Source organism: Ammospiza nelsoni, chromosome 2, assembly GCF_027579445.1.
Source record: "Ammospiza nelsoni isolate bAmmNel1 chromosome 2, bAmmNel1.pri, whole genome shotgun sequence".
In the NCBI taxonomy this organism is placed as follows: domain Eukaryota; kingdom Metazoa; phylum Chordata; class Aves; order Passeriformes; family Passerellidae; genus Ammospiza; species Ammospiza nelsoni.
The window spans coordinates 112,016,312-112,038,038 of NC_080634.1; the positions used below are offsets into that span (position 1 = coordinate 112,016,312).

The window sequence follows — 21,727 nt, forward strand, 5'->3', positions numbered from 1 at the left end:
AAGTGAAATGACAGTGCTCACATTAGTAACTAGCAAGTTCAAAAATGGAAACACATTAAGCCAAAGGGACGTTCCTTTCACAAGACATTCCTTGAGAGAAACCAAAGCAAAATGCTGTCTTACCTTTGGAGTTCTTTTTCTTTTTTGCTTTTGATACAACTTCGTCCTGCAGTTCATCCACAAAGCTTTCATTTTGGCTGCCATCATTTTGCACTCTCTCACCAGAGTGTTTACGTTTCCTGTCCAGACGTGGACATGAATGTTGGCCAAAATCTTCTGTTGGCTGGTCTTCTGCCTTTTCATATACAGAATGTCTCTCTAAATAACATTTCTCATTTGAGAGATCTTTTTCCTCTGGAGTTTCAAGAAAGTGACCTCGGTTGTTTTCTGTACTAGAAAAGTTACCTAAAAATAAAAAACAAACAAATACCACAAGACCTAATAAATACGACACAATTCACTGTGAGAAGGCTTTGCTCTCTGATCTCTTCAATGTCATCTCCAGTGAATTACAGCTCATGAGGCATGCAAATAAACACAAAATTGTACTTGGGAACAAGTCTCCTCTGCCCAGCCTAAGGCAGCAGTTTTCTCAACAGTTAAGCACAAAACTCCCAAATGAACACTACTTTGTGTTGTTTTTACATTAATCTAAGAAGCACAATATTCACTATACTTGTATCCATAGAAACATCACAATATGCTTTTTTAAATAAAGAAACATCTTTAGATACTGAAAGCACAAACCCTTTTCAGAAAGCAACCTCACCCCCCTAAACTGTGGCAAGTAGCAATCCAGTTCAAAAACACTTTCTGATGACAACCAAGTATTAGTCCTCCCTTAATTCCTAATCTTTCACTAACTTCTCCCATCAAATTGCAGAGTCTGGCTTAAAAGCATTCATCCCTTTTTCTGGAGATATAAATGGTATACAGAACACGCACACACGGACACAGAAATACCACTAAGAATAGCTGTGATATTTTGCAAAAAAGCACTACTTGAATCCAAGGTTATAAAAAGGCTTCCTCACTTCAAGTAACCAACCAGTCACTGTACCTCACATGATCTCTGTCACCTCCTTTTAAAACAGACCTCACTTTTTTCTAGGAGTATTTCCAGCAATAGCAAGAGGGTGAGCTCTGAAAAGCTTACTAGAAACTAGTCTGACAAATTAGCCACAAAAACACCCATGCTGCCTTGCCCTCACCAACTTCAGCTCCCCTCCAATACTGTTTTCTCAAATTCAGAGACAGCCTATGCAATTTTAAATGGATGCTTGATTTAAAATTACACTTAATCACCATCTTGAGTAACGTTATTTTCCTGGGTTTAACCAAGCTAGCAAAGGCAAGGTTAGGCAGAGATGCAGTACAGACTTCAACACAGACAATCGGCTCCTATTTACAACTCCCACAGACAAGCTGCGGTTCTCACGTTTTAGCACTCCTGGCTGACCAACACTCCACCCCTCTGCTGCTGTTTGGCAAACTGTATGGTCCATCCTACCTCCCCATGGCTCACTGTCCCTTTTCCTCTTCCTCCTTCCCGCCCTTCCTCCTTCTCCCACCACCCTTCCTGCAAACACATTTGCTGCTTTCCTACCTGGACTACTGATAGCTCCATTGCCCTTCCCTCCTGCAGATCCTCTCTCCCTTTTACTCAGTTTTTTACAGTTGCCCTGTCCAGCCTGGCCTTCAACTTTTCTACCCCCTTATCAGGGCTGAAATTGCTGCCCTGCAACCCCTTTTCCCCTCTCGTGCCCTCCAAGACCCACCACTGCCAGCATCTGGAGGCAGCCAAACTGTCCCATTTTATGTTGACAGCACCTTCCTACAGCTCTGCCAACCCCTCCTGGTTTCGTGACTGTCCCCAGAATACCTTTTGTCAGCAACGGAAGGCTGGGGGTGTGGCGAGGGGAAGCTTCCCTGATGAGTTTTCTCCTCACCACAATCTGGAAATGGCTCCAAGTAGCACCAAGGGCTCTGGAAATGTTTGTCGGCACCAGAAGACACCCCAGCATAATTTCTACACTGCTTGGGAAGCTGCCTGCAGGGCTGCTTGTAAAACAGCACAAGATATGGGCCAAGAAAAATCAAAACAAAAGCTGATTTTCTGCAGGCGAGCGGGCGGGAGGCGCGGGCTGTTCCGCTGCTCAGCGACGCGATGCTCCACAAGGCCGTCTGGCCAACACATGCTCCTTCCAAGACTTTAAAATGCACTTTGTCACACTTCTCCCAGCCAGCAGCGCTGAGATGTTCCAGAGAACAGGTATCTCAGCTTACTGTGGCCGTGCCTCTGAGTGGCAGAGTCCCCCCAGAGCAGAATGAATCTGGCAGCACCCTGTGCTCGCACATCTGGCACGAGGACGCCGCCCCACAGCTGTGCCCTACAACCACACCAAAAGCACCAGCAGTCCTGTTTCACACAGCATAAAAGCAGCTGGCCCAGCCACGTTTTAAGTATCACAATAGAAATAAACGCATCTATCGGATTTCATTTTACATTTTTAATGCAATCTGCTATTTTCTTCCTTTCATAAGGAAACATTATACTTCTGTGGTCAGTTTCCCTGAAGAGATCAGGTAAGGGCACTCTCAGCCACACCCCTGCTGTCTTAGAGCCCTCTCATCTCCAGCAGTACCAACAGCCACACGCCATGGTTCACGCTGAGAGTCACTACACTGGGGATAGCTTTCCTGCTCCTAACACTGTCTGGCCTGAGAAAAGGCAGGCACATCCTGACCAATTCCCAGAGAAGCTCTTGCAGGGTCAAAGGAAGTAGCAGGCTGTAGGGGGGGGCAGGGGGGGTGATGGTCTTAATCTTTACGGCTTGCAGGAAACAGCAAGCTAATTCCAGCCTGCCACCACCGAAAGCAACCTGCTGCAGACTAATTCCTGCTCTATCTGCAAGAGGACTTGGCACGGAGATGTCGAGCGCCGCTCACTCAGACTGCGCTGAAAAATAAAAGAGGGGAGAGCCCTTGCTAAGAGCTTGTCATTGCCAGCCTTCCTCCGGGGCTCCACGTGCTGGGAAGAACAGCACACACCTACTGCGGCTCATCCAAAAAGCCCCGGCTGCCAGCAGCTCCGTGACACCTTGGCCGGGTGACATCCTAGAGGGACGCGCTGGGGACAGAGCTACAGAAATCCCTCTCAAGGGCTGCCCACTGCACATGCAGCTGTGCAATCCTGCTGTGCAATCCTGCTGTGCAGCCCGTGGCTGTGCAGCCCTTGGCTGTTCAATCCCACTCCCGCAGTAAGGCCATCAGGGAAGCGGCATCTCCATCTCCGCACACTAATCCCGGTTGTGTAACCACCCTGCTCCGAGCGGGAGCAGCCCAGGAGCCGCGGGACGTGCCCTTGCCTGTGCGCTCCCGCAGCCGGATTTCAGTGCCAAAGCACAAAGGTCACTCCCTCCCTCGCTCCCTCACTCATTCACTCACGGCTGGGGACACCCACGGGCGCCAGGCTCTCCTCGCAGCCTGCCCCGACACGTCTCAAGCCCAGAGGTTTTTCCTTTTTCCCCCCTGGCACAGCTGCGGCTGCCTCACGGAGAGCAGGCTCTATTAATATTTTACCACTGGATTCCGCTCCATCCTCAAACTGTTTTGCAAGCAACCGGGATCAGACGCAACATCTCCCCAAATTAAGATACAAATGTCAACAAGAAGCACGGCAACGTAAGCATAACGTGCGTGCCCAACAAGGATGAGGAGAATCTATCTGCTTTTGTTCCCACCACCCCCCTTCCCGTGCCATGTATCTACAACATCCTTTTCTCTGCCTGAGGAAGAAAACAACAACAAAATACTTGGGAGTTCTCATATCATCATTATTCAAACAGTGGTGAGGTAGCCAGAAACACAGGATAAATGCTGAGTTCTCATAGCAACACACCTCTATGAGTAAGGAGATTAAACTCTTAAATGTGTTCCCTCCTCAAGCCTCCAGTATTTGCCAGTGTCACACCAGCTGTGACAACCAGCACCAACAATTCAAACCATCTCTCACTGTCCTACCAACCTAGAAACAAGGAAGACTTAGAGAGATGCTTCTTCACAGCTGGTTTCTGTCTGAAGCAACATCTTCTCAGTGCACAGGTTACAATCTCACAAGCAGCAGTTACAGACATGCACAAACACACTACCCAAAAAACTTTCTTTCGTTTTTCCATCTTCCTGTCGCTGTCAACTGCTGTCAACAAGGCCAGACCCTCCCATTCGATGCAAACAAGGAAACACATCTTAGTGTTCAAGCTGCAGATTCTTTTGTTCAAATAACATGGCAGCTAAAAACAGCCTTTCCTCTTCCCTGGAGCAACCTCTCATTGCGCTCACTTACATGCAAGGCAGCCTTTATTCATCCAAGAACAGTAATGACTATCCAAATGCTAAAACCCAGTATTCAGCAGGGAGATCACAACAACGGTAAGAAATTCCCTAAGAGATCCTCAGAATTCAACTCTGAGTATCCCATGGGGCAGAGGGAATCCAGTTGATCTCACTTTTCCCTCCAGGTACCTCTGCTTGGGCACTTTCTGCATTTGTTGCGTTCAGCTCAAACCTACCACACTGCACAAACAAGCAACCACCACTCTCAGTGCACAGACTTCTTTTTTTCTTTCTTCCATTTACGTCCTGTGGCAGGAAGGTAATAACTGACCAGGGCAAAGGACATGTTTACTGCCTCCATCTTTCATTTGTTCCAGGGTACACACAGCCCAGCAAGAAAAAAGAAAAGCAGGGCATCACCATGCAAAGGGACACTGGTACCTCACTACAATGCTGAGATCAATTGTGCAACGTGTTTTGGCACATTGCACCATTTACCTTCACACACACCAACTGCTTTAACTTCTTCTTTATGACCTCACGCCTGCCTTAAGATCAGGCTTCTAATATATTGGAGTGATTTTGACCAGCTAAGGCTTAAACAGGCACTGTCTCCCATCCTAAAAAATTAAATAAACAGGTGAAGTCATGCTCCCCCAGCCAAGAAATTCACAGTCTGTAGAATTCATTCACTCTTTCACACTCGGGTATGATTTTCAGAACCTCTGGAAGAGCTTTGTTATGAACCGAAATGCGATCATCACATGCCCGTATTGATGTGTGTGTCCGTGCCAATAGCTTAAATCACTTGATCTCTGAACAATCCTATGACTCATGACATATGCATCCCATAATTTATCATGTTTGTGCTATGAAAATGCACTGGAGCAGCATTGCCTCAGCAACATTTACAAGTCACCTTGGCAACAAAGCAGCTTTGCGGCTGCTCTCAGATGCCCGCTCTCAGATGCCCAGCAAAACCCAGACGAGATGGGAGAGAACTGAAGCACTTCTAATTTACTGATCGGCTTTAATTGCTCATTAATTAGCTAACATGGCTACCTGCCTTAAATTGGGCCTTAAAAAAAAAAAAAGGCAAAACAAAAAGCTAAACAAAACAAAAGCCCACCTCTTTTACCCTTCTCAATGCTCAAACTTAAGGAGACTCCCAGCACAGAAAATCACACACTGCCAAGTCAGAGGAAAAGTTTAAGGAACCGGATATTGTGCCTTCATGTGCTTCCAAAAAAGTCTGTATATGTGTAACACAGCTAGGAAAACCAGCAATTCCTAGGACAAGCTAAAAAAAAAAAAAGCAGTTTCCATCCCATGCAATGCCTCTGTAAGCATCACCTGCCTGTGTTGTTTAGGCTTTTGTTGCACGGGCAGGTTTAGAGGAGCCAAGGGGGCAGGCAGCTGCCAGGCCCGATCGGCGCTGGAGCTCCGTGCCAAGCGCGGCCGCGGCGGCAGCAGGGGAGCCCTGGAGCTGGCTGCGTGCCACAATCACAGCTCTGGATGCAGTTTCCTCCTTCATCAGGCAGGTGAAGCGCTGCCAGTGCAGGCACAACAGCCTGTCGGTTTCACTCCTAAATTCCCTCCTCACACGGGAAAAGGCACGGCTGTTTCGCTTTCAAGCCAGCGCCAGACAAACACCAAACACAGGAAAACTTTTCTAGCAGCAAGATCGCTCACAGGAGGCAGAAAGGAAACACGAGAGGCCGCAAACCAACAGGAGCTTTAAAGCCAAACACACCAACAGCGTGGTCAGAAATTGAAGGCAAAGGGAAGGCAAAGGATCAGCATCCCTGGCTCCCAGCACAGGGAAAGGGAAGGTCCAGAGCTCATCTCCCCTTTGCCAGTCTCTCAGTGAGAGATGCAGTAAGGCTGCTGGTGGCTCAAGCCCCAACACACAGCCCAAGCCACCACAGTAGAGGCATTCAAGAGGTGTGAAACTCGGCTTCCTGATTTATCAGCTGCTATCCCGAGGGGCAGGAGGTGAACCACCACGATAAAAAACTTTTACTGAGACCTGAATCTGTACCAGTAAGTATTTGCTGCTGCCCAGGCGGGCGTACAAAAAAAAAAAAGGAGCTCCCTCAGCAGAACAGATCCGTGCTTTTAGGAGTTAGGACATTTGGCCAAAGTCTGAAATAGCCTGTTAAGTCAGAGCTAATTAGCAGAGGAGAGGAATGAACTAACATAAGACTGAACATACTTTCCCTGCTTCCAACAGTTATTTAACAGTCTCAAACAAATTTTAGCCAGCAGATTCAAGTGCCAGAGATCTCACTAAATGGTGAATTTACAGACAAACCATATCATCAGCCTTTTGCAAGGATGGGGGAGGAGTTTCAGCATGCAATTGTGCTCTAACACTCATACTCTCCACAGTCCCATGTCTCTGAGCAAGCCAGCCTTCCCTCCCTCTGTTCATCCCCTGTGCCCCCTCTCAACTCCACAGCCCATCATCCCCCCTCTGCTGAACCCTCTCTGCAGCCAGAACCAGCCAGCAGGACTGCTGCTGCTCTTCTAGCTTTCCTGCACACCCAGGGTGGGATTTAACAGAGGGCACCACCAGGGCATCCCTGAGGAGCAAGGGAGGCTGCAGGGGGGACAGCCAGGGCAGCAGCCTGCCCAGCTCTCAGCTTTAGCACAGGCAGCTGTGCCTTCCTCCCCGCAGCTGCCTCGGTACAGCCTGGGGAAGGAAAAGGCTCAGCCTGCCTCTCCCCACCCTGCTACCCTCTCCACTTCCACAATTAAAACTTTCCCTTGCTGTTTTGCCATGCCAGTTTTGGTGGAGGCTGTTTCAGTGATAGCAATGCCACAGTAACTTTAATTTAGGTGAGTAACCAAGCAAGTACGACTGACCAGCATGCTCCCTGCCAAAAGCATTAACCAGAGACCAGAACAATAACTCAAAGTTATTAAATTGCCTGAATGAAATTTTCTACTAGCCCTACTCATGAATCTCCACCTACCAACAAAGAGCACACTTAACCACTGAGTTACACAGCCACACACACACACACACAGTGCAGTCTGCAGTACAATTCCCCTTGTTTTGCAATACTTTCAGCACCGATCTTTTTTTCTGAGTTGTTCAAAACAAAGTAACAACAGAAGGAACTGATCCATTCTTTAAATACCTACGTAAATCAAAAAAACAAAGAAAAGGTGGAAACTGACAGAAGCCATATGCTTACCTAGAGTGCAAACAAAAAAGAAGTAATCTCTCTTGCATGTAGTAAAAAGTCCCCTAATATAATTTTTTAGTTTTTATCTTACTTCTAGGACATTGCATTTTCCATAGTCCTCTGACACCCTTTAACAGCCTAGAGGGGACAGACAGCATCACTGGGAGTTTGACAGACTCTGCCTGCAAGAACCTGTGCCTCACACACCTCCCAGCCACTGCAGAAGTCACCAGGAAAATAACTTCTTATCATCTGGAATTGTTACTGCCAGCTTTTATGGATAAGCCTGGCAGATCACATCCTTCCCCACTTCCCTTCACTCTTCTGCCCTCCATCCTTGCTCTGAAGACTGCAACACTGGCATCTCTCAGCGCTACTGCAACTTCAGGAAGCTGAACTCCTCCTTGCTTTCCTGTCTTCCCCCATATCCTTTCTGTATTTAAAACATAACCTCGGGCCTTTGCCTTCACTGGCTGGTGTGGTACCCCCTCAGTTAAAAGAGGATCTCTCTAAGGCAGTGACAGACAGTTAACTATCTCCCGAAAAGCAGGTGCAATGGCAACCAGAAACCTGCAAGCCCCAAGACAAGCACAGAGGGTACCAGCCGTGGCAACTCAGCATCTGCAGAGGATGAGGTCAGTGACTTTCACCAGCAACACAGCGAGAACACGAAGATTTGCTTGCTTTGCTGCAAGCTGCCATGGCAAAGAGACACATACACGCTTCAGAAAGCCATCTAAATTCGCTTACATCTGTCATTGTCATTTTGGTCAGCAATGGCATCTTCCAGAGCAACAGACTTTGGCTTCTTTTCACTGTTTCCTTTCAAGTTTTCCCAATCTGCCTGGCTGAATCTGCAGACCTCTGAGTCTTTGGTAGCTGTTTGGCCTTCTCTCTCTTTCATCTCCAACTCTGAGAAGCGCATCATTGCACGCTAGAAAGAGAATTGATATTAAAAAAAAAAAGTCTTGCAATAAAAACTACTTCATTTACACCTTACCTTATATGAAAGCATTTCCAAAGAAAAATTGACTCAAAACCAGGGTTTCATATAAACAGCTAAGGGTAGGATTTTAACACACCTGACTTGTAAAACAAGTGTTCTAGCATCTTATAAGCAAATAGCCACACAATTCTTTCATATATAAGTATATATATATATATATAAAAGATTATATATAAATGTATATTATATATAAAACAAAAACATTCCATTTTGGAGGTAAAAAGAGACAAAAACGAAAAGAAATAAAATAAAATTAAAAAGGAAAAAAAACAACAACACAAAACCGTACAATGAATAAAAGACGACCATGGCCCACAAACTTCCCTTTGTGTATTGGAAATGAAATTTAACTCAAAGGTTTATGTAAGAGTCTAGTAATAAAAATTTGAAGAACTGACCTCACAGTAAGCAGCAGGTAGACATAAAATACTGTCCTCTTGTAATCCTTCCATCTATGTAATTAAAATGGGCACTCAATGGATCATTTAGATAATTTCATCCATTTTTATAAGCATAAACCAATTCTTTTCTTAACAATGCAAAACAATTTGGCTTAACTCATCCCTTCATTAAAAGTAAAACACCCTAAGAATATTCCTACACAATATCTGTCTATCATCCCTCAGCATCAACCTCAATACCACTCCTACTCTTCCCTAGGCGCTCACTTGGAACCAACGTTGCCTGAGACCCACTAATGCATGACTGCAGCTCCTCACCATCCAATGGCACGTTTGGCATACTAATCAAAACTTCTGGGTATGCTGTGCTGGCTGGCACCACAGGCCAGCTCAGAAATTACAGCCAAGGTAACATGCATGCCTGTCCAACTCCCCTCAAAACTGCACAAACATTGCATTAACGTGCATTAACATTTGTATCAGATTTTAGTAACAGCCCTTTAAAGCTGGCTAGCCCATACATACCTACAAGCCACACATATTCTTTACATTTCCTCACTCTCATTAATAAACTCACTTTGCTATTTAAAACCAATTTATGGCCAGTACGCCCCAACAAAAAAGCCATTCTGGTCTCCCCACCTGCGTCGCTTCTCTCAACTTTAAAAACTCAACTGTGGCTCGCAACAGAGAAATAAATACCGACAGCAAGCGCAGCGGGTGCTGGACCGCGCGGGCTCACCTGCAATGCCCGCTGCTCCCGGCTGAGCTGGCTGGAGTCGGCGTAGAGCTCCGTGGTCACACACTTGAATCGGTCACCTACATAACCGGCAGAGTTTGCGATCCTCTTGGCTAGTTTGGACGGCTTGGGTTTCAGCGCTTTGCCGTCGGCAGACTCCGCCTCGTCGGCTCCCTCTTTGGTATAGGTCTGGCTGGCATCGATGCTCGGCGGTGCGGTCCCCATGCAGAACGGCTTCGCGTCCTCCTGCACCTTGCCAAAAGCCAGAGCCGGAGCATCGCTCTCGTGCGCACCTTCCAAGAAAACAGGAGAAGGCTGGACCGCCACTCTCTCTTTAGGCTGGCTAACAGATAAATCTTCTTTCCTTAAGCCGAACACTGATGAACTCTGGGCTTGCTTGAAATTATAGGTTTCGTGAACATCATTATTTCTTCCAAACTCCTCTCTCATTACAATAAAATCTCTGTGCTGAGACGCCTGCTCTACCTTGTGCTTTGTAGGGTCATTAGTCTGATTACTGCTTTCTGTAGCAAAGCTGGCTTTCGTTACGTTTGCTTCGCCTTTAGCTTCCTGCTCGTCTCGCAGAAGATCCGGGAATAGGTGTTTGTCGCTTTTTGCAGAGTTTTTACTATGGCCAGAGTTCTGGTGCAATTTCACGCTCTTGTCATTGGGCATTTCGAAATGCATCTTCCCACCGCTCTCCAGGAGCTCTGGCAATCGGCCCCGCAGAGCCGGGTCCTCGTAGCGGACCCTCTCGTGAGACCGTGACCTCCGTTCTGTCTTCTCCTCCTTATTGATTTCCAGAGCTGAATGCTGCAACAGCATGGGGTGCACCATTCCCACTCCCAGAGCATCCTGGTAGGTCATGAACTCCCCCCTCCCGGCTGGCAGGCTGTAAGGGAGGCCGGGTTTGGGAGCCAGGTGGGTGGGGTAGAGGCTGCCATTGGGCAGCAGGACAGGGTGAGGGTAGACATGTCCTTTCCCGTGGAGGGTGAGAGGGCTGATGGCAATCCCCTCCGGCACTGGATATGGGAGGTAGCTCCTGGGGTAGGGCAGAGGAGGGGAGCGAAACGCCTCGTTGGGCGGCAGGAAGATGGGGCTGGAGGCCAGGGCAGTCTCAGTCGCTTTGAAGTTGGCTTCCTGAGCACAGGACTTGGCCACCTTACTGCTGTGTTTGGCAGCAGGGGCGGCGACAGGCTGCCCGACGTGCTGGATAACCGAGGCCGTGCTTTCTGCAGAGCTCCGCGCCGTCTTGGCGCAGTCCACGTTGGCATTGGGAGCTGGTGACGCCGACGCTGGCCGTCCCCCTGCTGACACCGTCCCCGAAACGCTGCCAACCACAGCCTCCGTGCCACCCATCCTGGGGCAGGAGGAGCTCCGTGGCTGTGGCATAACCCAGTCCAGTGCCTTGTTTTTCAGTTGGACATTCTTCCCAGCCTCCTCATTGGGGCTGGGACCGGGTACAATCCATGAGGATGGCGCCGTGCTGATAATTTCAGGCCTGTAGATGGGGCAGCTGTTCCCGGGAGAAATGGTTTCTTTCTGAACGATGTCACCGCCTGGCAAGTGTGTCCCCCCTCCTGCCCTTCCGTGCACCAGCACTGTTGGCATAATTTTTTTACTGTGGTCAGACTTGCCAGCGGTTTCTGCATCGACCACTTTCGCCGACAAGTCCAGCGGTTTGTCGGTGACATCTTTGGTCGGAGTCTGCTTTTCCAGGAGTGGGGGCGACCTGCTGTCCTTCCTGTCGTGGCCAGCTTTCCGTGCATGGGGGGCAGATGGCAGGGGTGCCTCCCCAGCATCACTGCCTTTGGGAAGCTTCCCATTGGAGAGGCGAGCAGGTGGAAATTCACTGCCGATGTTCACGTAGGGCTTTGGGAGCGTAACAGCAGAGGAGGGCGAGGTGGTGATCCTGGGGAAATGTTTGTGGAAATCAGCATAGGCATCCCCGACCTGGGCGGGCAGGGGGAGGCGGGGAGATGGCCGGGGCGAGTGCGGCAGCAGGAGTGCAGGATCTCCTGGCAAGTTGGCAGGGGCTGGCTTGGCGGCGGGGACCCGGGGCTGCTTGCTGCTCTGGATGTGGGGGTAGGCGTGCGTGTCCACAGGCGTGCCCGGGCTCACACCCATCTTCCACGACAAGCTCTTATCCGGACAGTGCACCAAAGGCGGGATTGCTGGAGAGGCTGAAGCAGTCGAGAGCCTCATGGGCGACGCCAGGGACGAAGGGATGTGAGGGGCAACGTAGTGGGAGGGAGGCAGGTATAAAAAACGTTCACCGTTCGTACACACGGGCGAGTAAGCCAGGTGCTGCGGTAAGCTGTAGGTGGACTGCTGAGGTAGCAATGCCTTGTACATGTTCAACGAATACTTATTTGGTGAGTCAAGGAAAGGATATATGGTGGGCGTTGCACCCTCCATGTAGGGGTTTACCCAGGGGAGCCTTAGGTAACTAGCACCATTGACACCGAGGGGACTCTGCCTGTCACCTGCAGCTCGGTCCAAACCCAGCGTCTCCCCTGTGGGGACAGAGGTTTTTTGTATTCCAGGTGGTGTTTTGTATATAGTGCTGAAGCCGTTCGGGGCTTTTCCAGAGACAGCTGCGCTTTCCACCGCTTCGGGAGGATTAGACTTAAACTGTATCTCTGGATTTCTTTCAGGAGTAAATCCCAGACTGGCTATGGAACCCGTAGCATCCCGCGATTTTTCCGAGCCAAGTCCGCACAAGCTGGAGTAGACAATGCTGCTGGGCACTCTGAGTCCTTCTCGCATGAGCCCAGTCCTGTCCATACTCAGAGCTGCGAGGCTGTCGATGCGATGTGCTGTAGTTGCATCCACCTTTACAGAACAAGAAGCACGTTACTTTCACATCTCACTGACACGACTACCATTCAAGCTACACATAGATCAGCATTTTGGACGAGAAACAGTAACAATGCAAACATGCTGTTTGTTGTGAAAACGTACAGAGGCTGATTACACTGGAAAACGGGAGAACAGGAACTTACAGGGTAATATGTATAACACCACCACAAACATCAACACCATTCTCTCCAAATACAAAATTCAAACAGCCAAGAACAAAGGTGTGAGGACTCAAGCAGCCAGGAGTGGCCCAGAGACAATGCTCAGAGGCACTGCTCCTGTGCAATCAGCCCTTAGTCCCAGCCCTCCCAGAACAAGAGGTGGGCTGTGGCATGGACACTAGAAAGAGAAGGACTGAGTGCCTCTCCTCCTCATCCTCCTCCAGGACCTCTCCTTCCACCTCTCTCTGCTCTGGGGCTCACCACTGCCACATGATTCATGGGGCAAGGCATCTGAGGGTGCAGCATGAAGAAAGGTCTGCCATCAAATTTCCTTCCCACCTGCTGCTCCCCATGTAGACTCAAAGAAAGGAAAACCCCACCAGCTTTGCTGGAACACTGATGTTCTTCATGCTTACATGAACTATTTTTGTCACACATGCCGGTGTTCTGCATGGCATTATTCGTACGTAACAGCAAAACCAAGAATCTGAAGTCATACAAGAACACACATCACAAAGCATCAAGAAATTAACAATATAAATAAAGCCCCAACTTCACTGTTTCACAGAAACAACCTGAATGTGCCCAAGCCCACTAGGGCTGCAACAGGAAGGTGTTTTAATCATTTCTCCAAATGGATCATGTAATAACAGCCAGGAGCAGGAGTCAGTCGTGGTGGGGAGGACAGGCACAAATTCATCTGCAGCATGAAGCTTGTAACTTCTTACCACACTGTGGTTCAGGTGATTTTCCTCCCTCAACTCCAGTCTGCTTTTCGGTGCATCAGCATCGTTAACGGGAATTTTCCTATTGAAAAACAGAAGCTTACTATTTGAAAACATCCTGTGCATCTCAGATCAATGCAATATCAGATCACCTCCATATTTTGATTCCCCTAGGGAAGTCCCATGAGATAACATATTAATCCTTCTCTCTACCCATACATGCTGACTACTTTGAAAAGCAAGGACCATTTGAAAATAAGCATAAAGGACTTTGACAACAAGAACACACCAAGTACATCTCAGAGCAACCTCTTCCAAGGCAAGCAGTTTTTGTCAAGGTCTTCTCTTTTGCTCCTTTCCCTTTCCTTTTTCCAAGGGGAGAATATCCCATTTTAAACATACTCTGCTCATATACCATCCATAAAGACTGCTGAGGATAAAATTAAAACACACACGCTAATATCATATGAACATCAGCTCTTCCATGCTTAAGAGGGAGCTGCACATCTGTGCCATAGCAGTGTTGCAGCTCTGGGACTTGTTATCACAGAAATCACCAATAAAGAATATACCTTAGTGCCAAATTTCAAATCCCAGGGATAAAAATCACTGACATGCAGCAGAAGGAAAGTTTCAGCATTACCCAAAAGAACTCCTTTCAATCGAAGTGCTTAAAGGCATATCATCACCATAAAGCAGAAATGCAATTTTAATCCATTTGTTTTTAAAAGATTCACCTTCCCTGCAAGCAGCACATGCAGTTATTATCCCTGAACAACTGGGAGGAAAGTGGGAAGGGAGGGTGAGAAAGCAAAGTGATATGCTTGGCTGTTTTCCTTCAGTTTATGTTTGCAAATAGCATTCCCTGCAAAGACCAAAAACTTCCACCAGCTTTTTGGAGGCTGTTCACACAACAGTGAGAACAGAGAATGAGAAGAGAGAAAAGCACTAAAACCACACAAAACTGGCACAGAGAACTGGACGCGCATCTGCAGCTTCTGTCCAGCATCATTTTGCTTTTTAAAGAGCTGGGATTTAAGGGAAGGGGACACCTGCCAGTGCTTGTGTCATCCCATCAAAAACTGTGATTTTGATCATCAATTGAATTATATTCAGCAGGAAAAAAGGTGAGGAGGAGGAGAAATTCACTTGTGGGAGACAGACACTACTGATCCTATTCCACATGACAAGCTGTTGGTCCACAGGCAAGGAACACCAAATTGCAGGCACGAGCCCCTCTGCTGCAGAGGAAACGTGCACTATTTGGTTTAATCCCCCTTCACAAATGCAGAACAATAAATTAATTGTAAAAGCACATTCAAAGGCTGTTTTGGGTACGTCCCCACTTCACTGACCCAGGTTGCCTGTTCCATAGTAAATCAGCATCTGCTCTACTGCTCTCAGGCACGTCTTGACTCTCTCCTTTGCCCTCCCTCCAAGCTGGGCTGATCTCGATTCAAGGTGGCAGCTTTCTGCTCCAGTGTTAGGGAAGTAGCAAACTCCGAGACCTCGCTCTGCAGAACCACAGTGTGCTTTAACTCGCCAGAAGCTTAAATATTTACCTGTCTTCATTAATTCCACACATGCGGACCCTTTCATTGCTCATCCAGCTATGAACGTTGCCATACAGGGGAGTTGCAGAAAGCATGACGTCTCCTTAAAAATCAACGCTTTTCTTCGAGGTTTTATATTCTATTAAGAAAAAAGAAAAGAAGGAAAAAAGAAAAAAAAATAAGTTGAGCAGATTTGTCTAGAAGGAAGTGCAAACATCACGGCGGAGCAGCCAGCCTCCCTCCGGGTAATTAATAATGAATGCAGGATTGGTGCGGGGAGTGAGCTGCCTACGTTAACCGCTAAGGGAGATACCCGGCAATAAAGGAGCAAATTGAGGGCATTTATAGGTCAGAGGAGATGGATCTTTTCCCCAGCGCACATCCAGAAAATTAAGAATCATTCCAGACTATCGACAAATAAAAGTTTCTCCGCAGCATTTCATTTTCACAAGAAATGACTCAGCCGGCCGAGTACGCACCAGTCCCCAAATCTTCGTCTCACATAGACTGAACCAAGCAGGGAGACCCCGTGAGCGTGGGGGGACATTTAAACAACCCACAGGAGCTCACAAAAGCCCTGCATTAGGAACACACAGGAGCAGGAGAGCATGGCAAGAACAACCACATACCGCGTGTATTAGCCACGCTGATTGCTGATAAGGCTTTTACACGAGGACTTAAAACTGAAGAGACACTGCTACAGAAGGCATCTAAATAAAACCCTCCCTTTCAGCATCTGCACATGACTAACTTGGAGAAAGGGGTTAAAAATAGTAAGTGGGTTGGCGAGCTCCCCACCCCTTGATTTGATTAAGCGAGGAGCCCTGGTGGCTTCTGCATTGGAGCTGCTGCGCTTCTGCTGCCACTGCTGCTGCTGCTGCTGCTGCTGCGAGTGCTTTCAGTAATTCAATGATGCCTGCTCACTCCAGGGAAAGAAATCATTAGCGGGCTCACTGGAGAAGTATTAGCAGTCCAAGAGGATCGGCGCTGTGTGCAGCCAGAGAGGCAGGTGAAAGGTAACCACATTTTCACGTCCAGTGGCACAGAGGGAAAGGCTTTTCCTCCCCTCTACCTTGCCTAATGCCACCTCCGCTCGCATTAAATTCTAGTTTGCTGCATGAGCGAAGTGTCAGGACAAGCTGCGTTTTATTAACAGGATTATCGCGGCGCATGATTTATTCCAGTGCAAGATTTTAATTGCTCTTCGGAGGTTGAGTCGTTTCTTTTGACTGAGCTTCAGCCTGCATCCTGCTGCTAAATGCTGGGTTAATAAGTAGGGGGAGCCTTTAATGCACAGGATATCCCTCAGCTCTTCCTCTCTCACAAAAATAGAAGCCTTTAAGCAGGAGGCATGATACTCCTTTTACACACACACAAGCCAGTAACGGGCGATTGACCACTGGGAGTTTAATGCCTAACGTCCCCCAAAGCATCCATGCTTCCCCAGCAAACTCATTTCCTTTGTCAGGCTACAAAATATGCAAATGATCACTTTGGCATTTAATAGGGAAGAAGCCCAGATTGGGCCTTTAACACAATACTTCACACACGTTCAGAGAGGTTTAAGAACTGAAACGGCAGGAAAGCCTTGTTCCCCAACACTTTTTTCTCCCCTCAGAGAGGCCTTTTGTGCAAAACTCCACGTCTGGAACAAATGTATATTAATGAAACGGCGCGTTGACCCTCCTTTCCCCACAACGGTTAGCTTTTCCTAATGAAGTCCGCACAAATCGCCGCGAGGAAACAAAAATCCACGGAGGTTTAGTTACCGCGCTATCATTCAAAAGGAGTTATTTCGCTGGAAAGACGTTTTCTGGACAGATTTACTGGTTTCCAGATGCGCCGCTCGTAATGTTTTCAGTAGAGGCAGCAGCAGCATGGAGAGAGTGATTTAGGGTTTTACGTAAGGTTAGAGCCACCCCGTGCGCTGCCTCATCTCCAAGGGACAGACACCGGCGCAGGGAAGGGCCTCGACGGCACAGCCCCGATTTCTGTGCCCCGCTTCCCTTTGGGGCCAGGCTCCTCCGAGGGGCTGCCTGCGCCCTCCCCGCCTGCTTTCCCCGCTGGAAATGTATCATTAAGATAAGGCGAGGTGCCTGAACTGAAGCCCATCAATCCCCTGACACGTGCAGATAGCGAAATGCTGAAGTTGCATGGGGGGAGCGAGAGCTTCGCCAGCCAAGAGCGGGTAATCTGGAGGCCCCATGTCCCACAGCCACCACCGCCCGAGCAATGGCAAAACCCGCCCGGCCGCAGGGACGTGCTGGGATGTCCCGGGGCCACCAGGCAGGTCAGAGCCCGCGCCCCGAGGGCTGCCAGCCCCCTCCCCAAAGCCACCCCTTGTCGCCGTGCGCCCCGGGTGCGCGCGTGTGTGCAGTTATAATCATCGCCGCCCAGATGAACTTCTTGTGAACTGTTTAAAAGTGGAGGTCTGCTGAACGAGCAGCGGCGCCACTGCCAGCCATAATTTCATTGCAACAAGCAGCAGACTTTTAACTCTTCGCACACCCCAGGGAAGTCCTCCCCCTCCTCTCCCTCCCCACCAGCAGCTGCCTGTCGGGGGATACCGGCTCACAAAGGATCGGCCAAACGCGGGCAGCGCCACAAGCGCTCAGCGCTGCGGGGACGGGGGGGACAGCGATGGGGGCGTGGGGGGCACCGCACCTATTTATACACCCAGCTTCCGCGGGGGTGGGCGCAGCCGCTCCCGTTATGCAACCCCGACGGCGGGCTGAGCGCCCCAGCGCACCGACGAAACCGAGGACACGTCTGTCCCTCCCTCCCTCCTGCTGTCACCCACCGGGCCACCGCCAGCGCGCCCCGGGGCGCCGCAGCCCCCCCGGCCGCCCCCGCTGCGCTGCGCGGCGGGGCGCGGAGCGGGGCTCGGCAGCCGGAGCGCGCACGGCATTTCCTCCGGGAGGTGTCTGGCCGATAAAGCCATTTGCGGCTAAATATAGACGGTGATGCACGGAGGAGGGAGGGAGGGAGGGAGGAAGAGAGGGAGGGAGGCGCGGGGTGGGGGGGGTGGAAGAGAGTGAGACGCGCAACGCACACACGGTTCCGCAACGATGCCGCCGTGTGAAACCAGTTGTGAAAAGCGCCTGCAAGCACTAACCTGCCTCCCGGCGTGCTGCCGAGCGGGGACCCGGCGTGCCGAGCCGAGCCGTGCCGAGCCGTGCCGGGAACACCCACCCACCTCCCTGGCTGCCCGCGCCCCGGCGGCCCCGCGCCGCAGAGGCAGGCACAGGCACACACCGCACCGCTCGGGCCGCTGATTAAAAAGGGAAACGTTCGGGTCTCCCTCGCAACGTCAACAGACTTTTGGCAGCCATTGACGCCAGCAGCAGCAAAGTTTTGTTAACAGGCTGCTGGCGTGGAAACGAGAAAAACCCGATGCCCGCGGGGAGGGGGAGAAGGAGGAAGAGGAAGACTCCACTTCTCCGTGCCTCCGGGGGAAAAGAGGAGGCGATGGCAGCGCCACCCGGGACAGGGCAGCCAGCTCTTTTCCCCCTCCCTCTCCACCCCCTGACCCCGGGGTGCCTGCCGGCGAGTTTGCGAGGTGAAAGTCCCAGCGAGGGGCGTGGAGGGGCGGAGGGGATGGGGGGGGGGGCGCCCGGAGGAAGCCCGGCGGGGCCGGCGGCTGCAGCGAGCCAGGAAGCGGCTCGGGAGGAGAATTGCAGCGGCGCACGAGTTCCCTTTTGGCGCCTTTACTCTTTTCCACCTCCGAGCTCCGCCTGGCAGCCTGCCAGTTTCCACTGCACAAGCCACGGAGCCGGCAGCAGCAAAAGCAGCGGCAGCCGGCGGGGAGGGCTGCGCGGGGTTCAAAAAAAAACCTCTGCGAGAGCCGATGGCACCGACGGAGCGCAGGGAGCTTCGGCAAACAACCTAGCCTTTGGGATATTAAAAGCGATGCAATAAAGTACCGGCCTCAGAGCCCTCCCCCACATCACCCCCCCCGGGCCCTCTTCCCCCCGCCCTGTGGCCGCCCGGTTCCAGGCCACTGGAAGGATCATTTCTAGATTTGTGAAAATCCCTGAGAAAGAAGTGAAAAGCAATCGGGGACTTGTAGTGATCTACTTCGATTAGCCCTCAGCCCCGATCATCTGGAGCTTGATTTAAAGGGCAGCGCTCGCATGGTATTTATAAGCTTAAATACGGGCTGATGCTTATGAATGTGTTTAGGTACCTCGTTTATCTTGTACCTCCGACTTATATATTTACGACTTATAGGAACAACGACCTGTGCCACGGCTAGAAAGGAGACTTCAGAGACACCGTATTGCTGCACCGTTTACAATGCGCCGTATAAAGCTCTGGCAGCAGCCAGCGATCTAATATTAGACAAGTGTTAAAAGAATAGGCTTGGCTGCGCTTTTTATATATATATGTATGAAAAAATAAAATATACTGTGAGGTTTTTTTAAGCAATCTCCACACGACATCACCGCTAGTGACACGTTTTGTAAACCAGAGGAGGAAGCTGCAGACTAAGTAGCCGCCGCACGGATCCGCGGATTAGAGAAGAAGTTTGACCTTTACCCGGGACGTGTGGCATTTCATTTAACCATAAAGCTAAGCACAATGCGCCAGCGAGATCGCTAAACCGCTTTAAAATACATATAGAGTCATGCACGACAGTAGTGCATCTCGGTTTAGGCAGCGTGCAGGCAGCACGAGGGGGTCGGCCCCTATTTTAAGGTTCTTGCCGCAGCCACCCCCCATCGCTCCCGTGTCCCCCGTGTCCCCCCTCCCGCGGCTCCCACACCGTCACGTGTCAACAGCGACCGGGACTTGCTGCCGTGTAAACACGGCACGGCGGAGGCGACCGGGGGCACCCGGGGCTGCCGAGCCAGCGGGGCATCCTCCCCTCCCCGGGCAGCGCCGCTCTGCCCCACGGGGACACCCCCGGTGCGGCGGGGCTCCGGCGGGGCTCCGGCGGGGTCACCCCCCGGCAGAGGCGGCCCCGCGCCGCCTGTCACGCCTCGGACCCTGCACAGACAGGCGCTGCGCCGGAGCGGCAGCGGCGCGATCCCCTCTCCCATATGCTGCGAGGCGAATCATTGCATCGCTCTCAGCTGCTGCCGGCGACAGCCAAAAGGGGGGAGGAAAAAAAAAGTTTTCAATTAATGATAAGCCTAGGAACTGGGGAAGGGGGCGGGGGAGGAGGCCAATGAGGGAAAGTTAAAATGGCTGGCGATCCTTCAAATAACCCTGGCTGCCTTCCCCTGGAGCCCACACGGCACTGCCTGCCGCGGAGCCCCGGGGGAAGACCCGGGCGCCCAGGCACACGCTCCCCGAGGCCAAAGCTGCCTGGGGCGGCCAAGGCTGCCTCCGCACACGGCGATGCCCATACCTGAAGGCTACGGGACATTCGTATGGCGGGGGCACTCACGTCTCCCCCCTCCCTCTGGTTAAACCACATGGTGGGGGTGCGATAGAGTGGCTGCAAAGGCTCTCTCACACACAGAGCGGGGGGAGGTGAGGCGGCTGGTACCCAACTTTGAGGCATCACCGCACGAAGGATTTCCCAGAGATTCGCGGGAAGCACCGACCCCGTCCGCCGCACCGGCAGCCCCGCACCGCCGCTACGGCGCCCACCCCCGGGCCCCCCGTCCCTCCCCCGGAGCGGGTGATGCCTCCGTCCCCCCCAGGCGCTCTCCGCGGTGGCCGGGCGGGACGGGCGCTCCGGGGGGGCCGGGGGATTCCTGCCGCCGCTCCGGCCGTGCCGGGAAACAAGGATACTACTGCTGGAGGAGGCGGCGGCGGCGCAGGGAGCCACAAACCGGCTCAGCCGCAGGAGCCCCCGGGCCCCCGCGCAGACAGGAGAGAGCCCGGGCTCCCTTACGTCGCCCACCCGCCACGGCATCTCCCTATACCGAGGCCGGCCGCGCCATTTTAGTCACACACGCGGACACACACACTCTCACACACACACAACACACACAGACACACACACACGTACAGACATACACCGCGCACGCACGGGAGCGAGGTTTCCGCTGCCGCTGCCAGAGACAACAGGCAGCAGCAGCAGCAGCAGCAGCCGAGTCCGGGCTGCGCAGGCGGAGCAGCGGCAGCAGTGGGAGAGAGAGGGACACACACACACACGCAAGCACACACACCCACGCACCGCGAGCCAGGCAGAAATGTGCATTTCAGGTAATTTAAGGCCGCATTCCCGGCGCAGGGAAGGAAAAGCGCAGGCCTGCGCCCCGACCAGCCCATTAAGCCGCCGCGCAATCGGCATCCCGGGAACCCTTCATTGTTGCCTTTATTCCCTATGGCTTTTGCTTTCCAGGAGGGGGATAGAAAGGAAAAAGCAAAAACAGGGGGGAGGAAGGGGAAAAACGAAAAATACCACCGAGCCAGCCCCTTCCCCCCGCTCGTCCCCCATTGTTCGTCCGCGGGAGGCTGAGAGAGCGCAGCGCCACGGGCTCGCTATTAGCCGGGCTCCGGCGAGCACTCCCCTGCCCCAAATAGCTCGGGAAACTTAGGAGGCAGGGTGGGAGGGGGGAACCCCCCCACATTGAATACAAAAGTCCCAGCGCTCCTGCGAGAGTTGGGCGAAGGCCTGCGCTCACTTCCGCAACGTTATCCTGGCAGAAATACCGGAGCACGGCCCCCGTTTCCTTCCCCCAGCCCCCGCCGCACCCCCGGGGGGTGGAGTGATTAATGGGCCGTACGCCCTTGGTTTCCCTCCGGCCAGCCCGGCACACCGCTCCCCGGCGCGGAGCCGCCGCGGCACGCTGGG

The 21,727-nt window shown here is 51.5% G+C and overlaps 1 protein-coding gene across 3 annotated transcripts in view; it reads right to left on the reverse strand.

Moving 5' to 3' along the window:
• BCOR (BCL6 corepressor) overlaps positions 1 to 21,727 on the reverse strand; it is a 58,487-nt gene that overhangs the window by 24,306 nt on the left and 12,454 nt on the right. For 2 of the 3 annotated variants that reach the window (XM_059466464.1, XM_059466462.1), the window contains exons 2-7: positions 14,986 to 15,115; positions 13,427 to 13,505; positions 9,679 to 12,510; positions 8,934 to 8,987; positions 8,280 to 8,463; positions 124 to 405 (exon numbers count right to left, since the gene is read on the reverse strand). In XM_059466464.1, the coding sequence (XP_059322447.1) occupies positions 124 to 405; positions 8,280 to 8,463; positions 8,934 to 8,987; positions 9,679 to 12,510; positions 13,427 to 13,505; positions 14,986 to 15,071 (3,517 nt within the window). In that variant the 5' untranslated portion in view covers positions 15,072 to 15,115. Of the gene's footprint in view, positions 1 to 123; positions 406 to 8,279; positions 8,464 to 8,933; positions 8,988 to 9,678; positions 12,511 to 13,426; positions 13,506 to 14,985; positions 15,116 to 18,091; positions 18,169 to 21,727 lie in introns of those variants that run through there. The other variant, XM_059466463.1, reaches the window with a different exon arrangement.